Source organism: Mesoplodon mirus, assembly GCF_964341445.2.
Source record: "Mesoplodon mirus genome assembly, chromosome: 3".
Taxonomy (NCBI): Eukaryota; Metazoa; Chordata; class Mammalia; order Artiodactyla; family Ziphiidae; genus Mesoplodon; species Mesoplodon mirus.
In genome coordinates this window covers 36,698,970-36,712,913 of record NC_138978.1, presented here as the reverse complement: position 1 = coordinate 36,712,913, position 13,944 = coordinate 36,698,970, and the positions used below count along the sequence as shown (strand labels likewise).

The window sequence follows — 13,944 nt, the reverse complement described above, 5'->3', positions numbered from 1 at the left end:
TGGTGGATCCAGGGGTAAATCCCAAACCTCTTAACTCCCTGACCAGTTTTTAGTCCACTGACTATGCAACCTAGCGGTAAGTATATTTTTACCCCATCCTGGAGGTAAGAGGGGTTAAGAGACTTGGCAAGGAGTGAATTTAAGGAATTCCTCACTACTAATTATGTCACTCGTTATCTTTTTCTTTTAACCATGATGTCTTTTTTGTCATTAGCATCAATTTTCAAGGTTGCGAAAGGAGGTTGGAAGTTTTGCTTTTTAAATACCTAAAAATACTTCTATAACGGTTCAGCCAGACTAGAGATTATTATTAAGAAAGGAAAGAAAGGAAAACTTATTATTTAATTAATTTTTTCTCTGTGTTAGGCACTGTGCTAGACACTTTGTATTATATTTCTTAAATGTCATTAAAACTTGTCATTTCTGGAAGGTATGCATTCTTGCCTTTTTTATAGTCACTTTTTTAATAGTATTAGTTGAATTTAGTAGAAAACTACCTTACAAACTTCAGGGTTTAGATTCTAAATAAAATTTTAGTATTGTAGAAACTAAGAACCTTATCAGAAATCTTTAAAGATAAGATCTCTTTGTGTTTAAGCACAGTTTTCTAGTTTATTGTGTCTTAAACCCTTACTTGGTTTTTACTTAGGTGGGATGACTTGTTTTGTCCGAGATTAAATCAAGCTTGCTCTTCCACTTGACACTAAAATCATATTTTCTGTAAAGCCTTTTCTTCTACCTCTACATCTGAAATAGTTAGAATTCTTTTAATTACTAAGCAGGTTGAACAACCAAGCCATGTGGAAAACAAGGGTTTAATGAGCGTCCAGAACCAAGATCCCATGGGCCATTAGTATATTCTCTTCTCCATCCCTCACCTCTGCTTCTTGCCCACTGGCTTCTTGCTTGTAGATCTGCTTTCTCAGATACAGTAAAAATTATAGCCACTGACACTGACCACATTTCACTTTTCTTATCATACCCTTTGCATGCCTTCTGCTGCAGCCACATTGAACTACAGTTGGACAACATGGCACAGTCCAATAGTAATACAATGTAAGTCACATATGTAATTTAGATTTTTCTAATAGCCACATTGAAAAAGGTGAAAAAATAAGGGGGGCTTTAATTTTAGTAATATATTTTATTTAATCTACTATATCTAAAATACTATTTTGACATGTAACCAATATAAAAATACATAATGAGCTATTTTATATCCCTTTTTAATACTTAGTCTTCAGAATCTGGTATATGTTTTACAGTTACAGTAAATGTCAATTCAGACACTAAAGTTTTATCAGAAATACTTGATCTGTATTTAGATTTCAAAAAAATCTATAGTTGAAAAGATAGATTCTCATACCCAGTTTTGTTCCAAACATACTTAAAAAATTTTCCCAGTAACTGCACCAAATGTCAGTTTTGGGATTTAAGTTAATAAAAATTAAAGCAAAATTAAATTTACTTCCTTAATGACACTAGCCACATTTCAAGTGCTCAGCAGCTGCATATGGTGAGTGGCTACCATGTTGGACAGAGCAGGTCTGACATAGTGTTTCATGGCATCATTTCTTTCCTTACCTAAAATAATTATAAAAAATTTTAAACACAAATTCAGTTATGCTACCCTAATATCTTTTGTCTCTGTCAAAAATTCTTAAGCCTGATCAAGTTTATAATCTTTATTCATGATTTAGAGAAGAACAAACATAGCAGTTTACTAGAAAGACTGGCGACATCAAACCAGGAGAAAATGCAAACACTTGGAGTGGGACACTGGCCAGTGTGACTAGAGTGTAGTGGAAAAGGGAAAAGTCATAACAGACAAGATCACAGAAATGGCAGTAGCCAGATCCTGCCTAGCTTTGTAAGGCACCCTTCACTCAGTGGGAAGTTATTTGAGGTCCTTAAGCAGATAAATGACATTATCTGTCTTGTGTTTTAAAATGCTCACTCTGACTTTTCTGTGGAGAATAGGTTGGAATAGGGCAAGAGGAGAAGCAGGAATACAAGTTAGCAGGCTGTTGTAACGGTCCAGATAAGAGATAATAGTGACTTAAACTAGAGTGTTAATGGTGAAATTAAGAGCAGTGGATGGATTTTGGATATGGCCCAACAGAAACTACTGATGGATTGAATTTGAGTGTAGAGGAAATAGAGACATCAAGGATAATTTCAAGGATTTTTAGCTTGAGGAGCTAGGTGATGGAGATGCCATCTCCTGGTTTGGGGAAGACAAAAAGGAGAACAGCTTGGCAAGAGATAGGGTTCTGTTTCAGACATGTTAAATTTGAAATATCTGATTGATAATCATGAAGAGGTGGCCTAAAGGTAGTTGTACGTATATGTAAGCGTGGAATTCCAAGAAGAGGCCAGTGCTGGAAATATGAATTTGGAAGAAATCACAGTGGAGTGGTGAGCAGTAAAACCCTATTTGAATGAGGACATAATGTGAGGAAGTGAGGGGGCAATAACTTATTGCCTTTAAGACGACTCTTAATTTCCCATGAAGGAGAGCAGAGAAATTGAAAGATATAGCAGGCAGCATATATGTGGAATTAAGAGAAGGTTGTGGGAGAGCATGTTTGTTTGGGGTTTTTGTGTGTTTGTTTTGATAGGAGATGATGGAGCAGTAAGAATACTGATGCAAACGCTCTGTTAGAAGTGAAATACTTGCAAAGTCCTTAAGAGGATGAGAGGAAATGGGATCTGGAGAAAAATTGTAGGGTGGACTGTTGATTAAAAACAGAGATGCTTCATCCACAGCAGCAGAAGAAAAATCAGAAAGAATGATGAATAAGTAGATTCATTCCTTCACCAGATATTAACTGAGCACCTGCTTCTGTCTATCTTTGGGGATATACCACTAAACAAGATCAAGTCTGAATCTTCCTAAAATGAGTGGCATATAGAAGGTTCTTATCTGTTATTTTTGTTTTCTCAATGAACGCTGAATTAACATCATCCCCTAAGAGTGAAGGTGAAGGAGGGAATATTTGTAGTATGAGGAGAGAGAAAAATATATGAATTTAGTTTTTTGGAAAGGAGAAAAGCAAACATAGTAGGGAAGTGTGGCTTGATTTCTGGACAGTGTTAAGTAAGTAGCATTTGAGAATTGTAGCCATGAGTTTAAGGTGAGACCAGTAAGCTTGCATTTGTTTTTCTTTAGCACTCGTGAGCAATTGGGCTAGGCATGATATAGGTGGATAAGTGGTTTTAACCAGAGTTAGGGTTGAGGCTTTACTAGGCAAGTTTCACAAAAAAAAAAAAAAAAAGAGGTGAGAAAGAGTTAAGAGTATTTGCCATGGAGTGATTTTAGTGAGGAACCATGGAAACTGAGCTGGGTAAGAAGAGAAGTGAAAACATGATGGGTAAATAATGGTGAGAAAGTGGTGGGGTCAGTAGGTGAATCTAAATTTTCAAACAAGGAAAAGGTATTTCCATTATAGAAGTAATACATACTCTGTATAGAAAATTTGAAAATATTTGAGGTTAGAAAGGGGAGAAAAACAGTACCACCATCCAAAGATAATCATTTGTTTATATTTGCTGCATTTACTTCTGTTTTTTTTTTCCTGGAGATAACTTTTTAGGGTCGTGTTAAGTTTGCTAGACCTTCCATAACAAAGACTATAGATTGGATCATTTAAACAACAGAAATTTATTTTCTTAAAGTTCTGGAGGCTACAAGTCCAAGATCAGGGTTCAGCAGGGTTGGTTTTTTCTCTTCAGCTTGTAAATGTCTGCCTTCTCCCTATGTCTACATGTAGTCTTTTCTCTATCATTGTCTCTGTCCAAATTTCCTCTTCTTATGAGGACACCAGTCATATTGGATTAGGGACCACCCTAAATTTAGATCTCATTTTAACTTAATTACTTCTTTATAGACCCTACCTCCAAATACAGTCACGTTCTGAGGTACTGAGGAATGAGGACTTCAATATGAATTTTGGGGGGGACACAATTCAGTCCATAACATAGGCGTTATTTGGTTTCAGTTTTTTACATAATTGTGATTATTCCTTGAACATAATTTTTGATCCCATATTTTACCAGATAATGTTATAACTTAAACATTTTCCCATTTTATTGTTTAGGCTTTGTAAAAATGTAACAGCTGCAAAATACTTTTGTCAAGTGACAGATGTATTGCAGTATCCTAATCAGTCTTCTGTTTTGAACATTTAGGTGCCCCCTCCACCCCATTTTTTTGTTATTATAAACAATATTAAAGCTTTTTAAATAATACCTCTTTCTGTATTTTGGATTATTTCCTTAGACTAGAATCTCAGAAGTTGATTATTTTATTGCAACATACTGCTGAATTGGAGAAGTATTGAATCTTGTACTTTCTTTCTACATGACTGTTTTCTCTCTTCCTGCAGTAATAGACTGGAATGATGTTAGAAAACATAAATATGGTCACCTATCAGAGTCAGCATCCCAATATCAAGGTAAGAATAACTCTATTTAGCATGGAAAAATTTAATTTGACATCTCTTACCATAAAACCTTTGTTTTTAGAGGTCTGAGTGTACCAAGAACTCACTGGTTAAAGCACAAGCAAATATAGTTTGTAGAGGTACCTGTCAAACGCAATATGCTTTGTTTTGAGTGTGAAATCAGGAAATTTAGATTCTGAGTCCAGGCAATCTCAAATTAGCTTCATAGCTTTAGGAACAGTTGTTTAGCCTCTCTGGATTTCCATCGTTTTTAAGAGTAAGGCAGAATTGGGTGGTGTACTTCCATAACTACTAGTAATGAACTGAGTATCTTTTAAAATGAGAGAATTGAACTACACAAACTCTCAAGCCCTCATTTTACCCCAGAACTTCACTGTTCTGTCATTTTGGTGTGTTTGTCATGATGACTTATGCTGTAACGTTTTTTTCTTTAATAGAAGCTACTGACATCCTGGAGCTAGGTAAGATATTTTTTGTGTGTTTCTGTTAAATATGGGGAATTACTAAGCCAGGGATTAGATTGTAACTAGGTAAAGAATTCCATGTGTCTCTGTCTCATGAACTAGTGAATCCTGTGCTCTTGTCTGCCTAATGAGCCCACGTAATTCATCTTTGCTGTCATGACAAACTCTCCTTATCAGGAGGCCACAGACCATGCTAACAAAAAGGGAGAGAGGTGGTTAATTACATGAGTACAAGAAGGAATGGGAACTGAACCAAACTGGAAGTTACTTCTTAATTCACTAAATCCAGAACTAAAACAAACCCCCACTGTCCATAAATCAGAATTTGTTGGGATTTTCCCGAAAGAAATTATTCATGAGATATATTGAACTGAAATTAAACCTAAAGATTTTCTAAATTTTTTAACTACATAAAAACTGAAATATTAAAATATCAAACAACAGGAGTCAGACTGATACTGCATTTGGTTTTCATCCCTGAATAGTGTACTTCCACACTAGGATTTTAGAAATGAAACTGATGTTAATATTTCTCAATCAGCTTTCAGGGTTCCTATATAAATGTCAGTCTTAACTTCTTAGAGTCATTTAAAATTCTGCATGTTCCTTAAATATTAATATCCTGATACCTTCATTAATTTTTGTTGAAGTATTGTTATATATTTTGTTATTGCAACTTCCTGTGTTCAGCCCTATTATTATCATTTTCTGTTTGCTCCCTCTTTCCTTTTCTTCCAGTAACATATTCCTTTCATTGCCCACTGACAAAGAAGGTAACGTAAAGTAGTAGAACACTGGACTAGGAAAGCCAACTTTGCCACTTAGTAACTTTGTGACACTAATCCTTGGTTTTCTGATTTGTAAATGGGGATAATAATCCCATTCTACCTACTTCACAGGGTTGTTAAGAAGATTACATGAGCTAATGGATGTGAAAACATCTTAAAAACTCAAATACTTTTCAACTTTGGAGGATTATTATTTTCATTTGTTCAGCGACTATCCTCAGACTTTAAGTCAAATCTTGTGACATTCTTTGAAGTGAAGCATTCTATGAATATGAGCTGAAGAAATGAATGAAATGAAATAATGCAGGTAAAGGGCCTGACACTTGATAAACAATAAATGATAGTCACTTTTTATTATTCCTTAAAACTTTGCTCAAGCTTTCTAAGGTACTGGTGTGTGGTAAAAAGCATGGACATAAGAATCAGACAGGCCTTGGTTCAAATTCCTTTTCCCCACTTAGCAGTTTTGTGACTTCAGGAAAAATGCTTAATCTTTCTGAGCCTAAATAAAACCCATCTTACTTAAACCTACTTTTCAGGTTATAATTAACAGGGGAAATACTGAACATAGTATGGCATGGTGCAGGCAAACAGAAGGCACTCAGTGATAGCTGCTGCTGTTTGGGGGTTTGTTGCTAATGTGAACGATAAGAACAATTCTAGTTCAGTGACATTTAAGGTATGTTGTGAGCAACCTGTTCTGTTGACAGGGAATTGTGAAAAGTGGATACTCAATTTAACATGAAGTACATAAAGTGATACTAAAATTTGAAAGTATGTTTTTCCTTGTGAGTGTAGAGGTAGCACAGCCAGGCATAGCCTCTGGTAAGTTAATCTTGCATATTTCATTTTGTCCATCAAGCATAGAGAGTAGTCCCAAATACCAAACTGAAGGATAATTCAGTAGATTTTTACAATCTCAGAGTTTGGAAGAGGCCTTAAAATAATCCAACTAGACTCAGCATTTCAAAATCCAGCATTTTGTATTTCTTGTAAAATGTCTTGTCTTAAACTCCCCAAGCAGCTCACTTCATATTTAGACAAATATTTATTGGGCCAAAATCTGTTTCTTTATCAATTCTATTAGTCCTTCCTATAACTTTTAAAGCCTTACGGTATAGGTTTAGCCAGTTTTTCACTCACTGGCCTCTAGTTATTTGAAAGCAGCTCTAAGGACTGCTTTCTCACTGCCACTCTGTTACTTTTCCTAGTTCAAGCAACCATCACCTCACACCTAGATTATTAGAAAATCTTCCTAACTAGTCGTCTGCCTGCAGCCTTACCCTCCTCGAATCCATTCTTCACACTGCAGACAGAGTGACTCCTCCCACAAACCCTTTTGTGCTTCCTCTTCTCAGTAGTGTGGTATATGAGACTCTCCGAAACCTGAACACTGCTCTTATCGACAACCTCTTTTCTAAACTGTCTTTATCTACCCAGTAGCCATACCAAAAGATTCAGGTTTAAAACTGCTTTTTCTCACTTCTGGGCCTCCATACATGCTTTTCTTTCTGTCTGAAACAACAACAACAAAAGAATTCCCTCTCTCTTTGGCTGACTCCCTGCTTATCCTTTTACACTTTAACCAGAAGCTTAGCGGTTACTTCCTGTGGGAATCCTTCCACAAACCTCCTATAGCACACTCCATCTCCAAGGGTAGCACTTATCCCAGTTTATTACAGCCGGCTGTTTAATCTCTATCCCTCAATAGATTGAAGCTCTATGAGGGCAAGAACAGTATTTTGATCATGGTTGTATCTCCAGCACAGTGCTTTGATACACAATATAAATATTTGTTGGATGGATGGATGAAGAAATGGCTCTGAGACTTTGCTTTCTTATTCATGCTAAATGTTCATTATTCCTTCAGCTGGTCCTCATGTGACATGGTTTTGTGTCTCTTCATCACTTAGGTCACCATTTAGGCTTTGCTTTGTTCTATCCCTCTCAAAGTATAGTTCCCAGAACATTTAATTTCCCAGATGTGATGTGATGTTACTAGTCCAGAAAAGAGTAGGACTCTTACTGGTTTGCTTCTTTTCATTCACTCACTTTTCAAACTTTTATGGCGCCTCTATTAAGTTTCAGGCACTGGGTTAAACAGTGAAGATTTTTAAAAGTTCATAAAAGATACCCTCAATCCATAAAGAGCTTACATAAATAATTATGATAATATGATGTAGAGAGTATGGAAATAAAGGTGTGAATAGAATGTTACAGGAGGTTGGGAATGGTGGGATCTGTTTTGGGAAGACAGGTAAAGTAAAAATTCTTTTTTTGGCTTGGTGTTTTATCTTTAGATGATCCATTAAAAAACGTCAAGCTATTGAACTAAAAGGCCTATGGACCGTGTTTTAAGAATGAACTACTGTGTATCTTATAAACTTAGCTTTGGACATTTTAGAATAACTGGGTTTTATTAGTGCTGGATATGCCAAAACTTAGTCATCATTTGAAAGTGCCAAGAAAACCTAGGGTTAAGGGTTATGAAAAGGACTTGCTCTATTTAAATTGATTGCAAAATTATATGAAACAAAGTGCTCCTGGTGCTGGAAGAGAGTAACTGATGAGAGGAACAGAATACAGAGTCTAGAAATAGATCCAAGTGTATATAAGAAATTCATGTATAATCAAGGTGACGTTTCAAATCAGTCGGAGAAGATGATTTGTTCAATAAGTGAAGTTGAAGCACATTTATTGAACAAAAGTGAAAAGGAAAGCTGCATCTTTGCCTCATTTGTCTCACAAAATAAATTCCAAATAGATCAAACATTTAAATGTAAAAAAATGAAATTTTAGAAATCCTAGAAGAAAACATGGGTTACTATTTTTATAATACTGAAGTGAGGAAAGCATGATATGAAATCAAGAAGTCATAAAATGAAAGACTGAGAAATTTAAGGGCAAATCCTATCAGACTGAGACAAGTGTCTTCAAGATATATGACAAAGGACTAATATATCTTCAGTGTACAAAGAACTCTTAGAATCTGAGAAAACAAAAGAATACCTCAGTGAAAAATGGCAAAAACAGAATATAAACTAATAAGGCTAAAAAGATCTTCAACTGTATTAGTAGTCAAAGAGTTGCAAATATAACTGTAACTGTTTTGTTTTTGCACTGATAAGATTATCAAAATTATAGAAATTGTTAAAACAGTTTTAGCAAGGATATAAGAAACATACTCTGATGCACTATTGGTAGGAATTCTGTTGTATCAAAACATAAAATGTGCATACTCCTTGATCATTAATCCCATTCTTAGGAATTTGCCCTAAGGACATAATCTTAAAGGTGTTAAAGATATGTACACAAAGATACACATCAAAAATTAGAAAACACTTAAATGACCATCAACAGTATTTAACAAATACTTTTGTTATGTAAATTGTGGTGCACATAAACAATGGAACAGTTTTCAGGCAGTAATCTTGAGTCCAATTTCTGGTCTAAAGACTATGATTGTCTTTACTGCTCTTAAGAATTGGGGTTCCACACTTTAGGTGGAACAAAGTAGAGTTCTTGTAGAGGAATGTGGACAGAACAATAGCCAGCATGAATGGAGGTGCCTGACATAACCATGTTAAATTAGGAGCAGTTGAGGGATTTGGGACATATTTAGGGGATTAGATATATTATGTCTAGGACCAGTGGGTAAAGGTTAGAAGAAGGCAGACTTTGGCTGATTCTAACGGTTAAAATCTGTCCATTTGTGCTATTGAACCATAGCCAAATAATGAGTTTCTCATCATTGGAATTATTTAAGCAGAGGATAGAGGGACCATTCACATCTCAGCTTTTATATCACCTCATCAAGATGCCTTTCTTGACCATCCTGCTTAAAACAGCACACACACTCTCAGCACTCTTTTTCCCTCTTACCTTGCTTTATTTTTTCTTTATTTGAAAAGGGCCAGAAACTGTACAGTTATTATCTGGTGTCCCTGTTACCTTCTGGACCAATTGAATTGTATTTATTTGTTCATTTATTTATTGTCTCTCTTCCCCCTTAGAATGTAAGCTCCATGTGGGCAGAGATTTTGGCTGTTTTGTTCTTCACTGTATCACCTGTGCCTAGAACTGGGCTTGGCATATAGTAGTAGTTGCACAATAAATATTTGTTGAATGAATAAATATTAGAGAAAGGGATTAATGCATTCAGCTGGTGGATCTCTTGTGCTTTACATTTTAGGAGACTTCTAATTTTTTAAGGTACTTCTATGCAGTTTGTAAGTCTCTTCAGGGCAGGGATCTTATTTCCTAATAATAAATGTAACTATCATGTGGTATGTTTGTTATAGTTTATAAAACACTTTCATAAGCATTATTCAGCAATACAAATGAGATGACTGGCTTGCTCTCACCTGTAAGGTGTCAGCTCAGATGTTTCTGTGTAGAGCATCTGTCCATAACTTCACCAACTAAGATGGTTCCCAGTCTCTATCTGTCACATCGCATTATTTTATTTCCTTCAAGTACTTATCACTTATTACCTTATTTAGTTGTTTGTGTATTAATTGTCCCTCATCATGCACCAGAATGTAAATTGCATGAGGGTAGAGACCTCCTGCCTTATCCTAGTACTTAGAAAAAGTGTCTGGCACATAGAGGATACTCAAACATCAGTTGAATGAATAATTGAAATCACTCTGTAAATTATAAAATATTAGTTAATAATGTTAATCTTCACAATAATCCTTGACCCAAGTATGGATTAGATTTCCCTGTTCTGCATTCTCAGGGCAACCTGTACTACCTCACTAACTTAAATTTATCTAATTGTGCCAGATTATTTGTGTTATTATTTATTTAATACTTCTGTTTATCTCTAAACTGCAGGCTCCATGAACTTTGGAACCATGTCTATCTTGTTCCCCTAACATTTAACACAGTGCTTTTGCACTTAGAAGGAGTTTAATAAATATTTATTGAATGAATGAGTGTGTGTACAATCTTGTGGGATATTGTCTCTGTCTTTCAGATGAGTAAACTGATGCTTGGAAGGATTAAGTAATTTATTCAAGATGGTTAGTTATAGAAACAAGACTTTAACCAGCATCTTCTGACTCTCAATATCATTCTTTCAATTACACTATTAGTTTCTAGGCATAGAAGTTAATCAGTACTACGTAGGGAGCCTTTGAAAATACAGATTCTCAGACCACACTCAGAGACTACTGAATGAGGACCTCTGAAGATGGGTCTCAGAACTGTATTTAAAGAAAAATTATTTAGGAGATTTTGATGGTAAGTAGCATTTGAGAATTAATATTATATCTTAGGGGTTGGCAAAGAACTATTTGGGGGCCAAATGCAACCCACTGCCAGTTTTTATAAATAAAGTTTTAGTGGAACGCATCCATGCTCATTCAATTACATATTGTCTATGGCTGTTTTCATGCTGCAATGTACAGGTTGAGTATTTGTGACAGAGACTGAATGGCCCAAAAAGCATAAAATTTTTTCTGTCTGCCCTTTACAGAAAGTTTGCCAACCCCTGATCTATATTTTATTGCCTGTCCTATTTCTTTTGTGATATTTTAGTGCTTGGTGATGTGGTAGACATGATGTTTGGCTTCATTATGGGACACTAAAATAGGTGCTGAGATATTCTTATTGAGTCAATAAAAATTATTTGGCAATTTACCTGATAATAAGGGACTAAGCTATAAATAGCCTAAGCAGTCAAATTTAAGAAAAATACCAATCTAGGTATGGTTCAGTCAAGTGAACCCTCAACAGTGGGTGAACTGCTTTTAACAAAGAGATTCCTTTTCATTCAGTTGTTAATACGGTGCTCCCTAAATGGTAGAAGATGTGAGGTTTCTTACCTATATAATAGGGATTGGTTACCATAATTGATACGTGTAATAGAGAACTATAATTCATACCCTAATTATTTTGGTATCCCGATGCTGCTATAATTCCTAAAGCCAAAGTTTTTTGGATGCTTTTGGTCAGAACACAAACTTACACAAGCAACCCAGGACTGACCAAACCTCTTCCTGCACTTTCCTTATACAGTAGCTGTTACCCACATGTAGGTATTTAAATTTAAATTAGTTAAAATTAAATAACATTTAAAATTTAATTCCTCACTCACACTAGCCACATTTCAACTGTTCAGTAGTGACATGTGTCTAGTGGCTACCTTATTGGTCAGCACAGATACAGAACATTTCTGTTATCACAGAAAGTTTTAGTGAGCAGTGCTGCTATAGATGCTAGAGCTCAAGAGCTGCAGTCTAGTCAAATCCAAGACTTACTATTTGACTTATTTATTTGTAAGAATGGAAAAATAATTGTTAATTTTTTTTTTTCTAACAGCCAATAGTGATGAAAGTATTCAGTCTTTGCTTTAGAGCCATCTCAGCTAAGAGCAAACGCTTCATTAAATTCTGATAAGCTCTTTAAATCTTGACTCCAGGAAATACCCATCTCATTTACCCTATGGGCTAACTGTCTATTCAAGATGATTAATCATTGGCCAGTGCATGAAATAGTTCAGAACTGACTGTGATTTCTGGCCAAATCTATTTGGCTTGGTTAGGATGGTGGGTAAGGAACCAGTTTTTAAACAGAAGCTATAAAGTCAATAAAGTCTTGGCATCATCTTTGGAGTGATTTAGATTTCATCATTCAGTGACTCATTTTTATTCCCAGCATCTAGTGCTTTTTGCATGGCCCAAAGGGGCCCTGTGCTGCTCCACTGCAGAGGAAGCTTCAAGAAATGCTGGTTTGCTACAGTGTTTTAGCTTGTGAGAGTCTCTGGGACCTTCCCTGCTCCATCATGGGGTCACCTCTAGGTGGGTATTAGAGGGAGATTCGTAATTGATTTAACCTTTAATAAAGAACTTGGTAATCTTTTGTGGTCCAGTAAGATATGTCTTTAATAGCCTATCCCTTAAAATGTTTTCCCTGACCCCAATAAGTGTCACCTTAAAGGTTGTTTCTCTAGCACAGTGTTCCTCAAACTTTGAGAGGCCCTAAGGCCACTTCAAGAGGCTAAAAGATTCTGTAAATTTCCCAACCTATTCTTAGTTACTGTCATCAGAAATGCTTCTGAGGATCTACTTTTCTCTGAATTAACAGATCTTTGTCATTTTGCACCTCAGAGCAATGCGACAGTGGCAGGGATAGGAATGGGTTAGGGGTGGGTGAGAGAGAAACAGTTTTTAGAGTGAGGATTCAAGTATAATCTCACTCATTCTGGCTTTTCCTGCCCTCGACAACTCCTCTTACCCAATGTCTCAAGATAGTCTCTTCTTTATTCTTTCTGAGCTGAGATGGTAGGATTCAACCACATTAGGTGTTAAAAGCAATCAGTTGATGGCAATAAGGAACCTTTACAGGAGTCAGATTGTTCAGAAGGAATCTCCTCACCCACTTTCTGCCTCTTCTGTTTTCCATGAGCTTCCTGGATACTTCTTTGAGACACTGGTATGACTTGCTCTAGCATTCTGGATCACTTTAGGGACTAACATGAAAAACACCTCAGGTCATCTTAGACCATGATTTAAAAACATTGATCTAAAATGATCCACTCAGGTCACCTTGATTCTTCCCCTTAATACTCCTTTGAGCCCAAACAGGGCAAAATAAGTTTTCTTATGCTCCAGACGAATCTGAAAATAGCCTAATGTTTAGTGTAGGTTACAACCTGAAAGCATTTTTTAGGAGGTTGACTGTGATAGAGATTTCTATTTCCTTTACAGGTCATTTTACCTGGGACAAATACCTAAAAGAAACATGTTCAGTCCCAGCGCCTGTCCATTGCTTCAAGCAGGTAATTGATTCTCAACATCTTTAGTAGGTGGGAGGCAAGTAGTCTTTTCTGGTCCTTAAACAAGCAAAACATGACGTGGGAGCCCTTGGGCTTCTCACCTGAAGTCCCCAGAATAAACTTCTGTGGGAAGAATACAACTCAAGACTCAAAACTCACTGTGAGTTTTAGACATTCTCCCCGACTTCATCCCAAGTAACACCTTCTCCATCTCTTCACCTCCTTGAGGCTATTCTGTGTTACTGAAAACAGTCGCTAATTTTTACTGCAGCTATTAGTTCAGGCAGATAGGAAACAGAGTTATAGCCCTTAGACAAGTCTTGAAAGTGGAGCAGTATTATCATCTCTGTATTCAACTCCCCTGCCACAATCTTATCTTTCCATAAGAATACTGGCACTGAATCCCATTGGGGAGTGTGTTAGGACCTCATCAGAGGACATTC

General features: G+C 36.1%; 1 protein-coding gene across 5 annotated transcripts in view; it reads left to right on the top strand.

The window, feature by feature from the left end:
• SCMH1 (Scm polycomb group protein homolog 1) overlaps positions 1 to 13,944 on the top strand; it is a 199,266-nt gene that overhangs the window by 47,478 nt on the left and 137,844 nt on the right. For 2 of the 5 annotated variants that reach the window (XM_082616153.1, XM_082616149.1), the window contains exons 3-5: positions 4,389 to 4,457; positions 4,904 to 4,927; positions 13,434 to 13,504. In XM_082616153.1, the coding sequence (XP_082472279.1) occupies positions 4,389 to 4,457; positions 4,904 to 4,927; positions 13,434 to 13,504 (164 nt within the window). Of the gene's footprint in view, positions 1 to 4,388; positions 4,458 to 4,903; positions 4,928 to 5,880; positions 6,026 to 12,381; positions 12,525 to 13,433; positions 13,505 to 13,944 lie in introns of those variants that run through there. The other 3 variants (XM_082616151.1, XM_082616150.1, XM_082616152.1) reach the window with 3 other exon arrangements.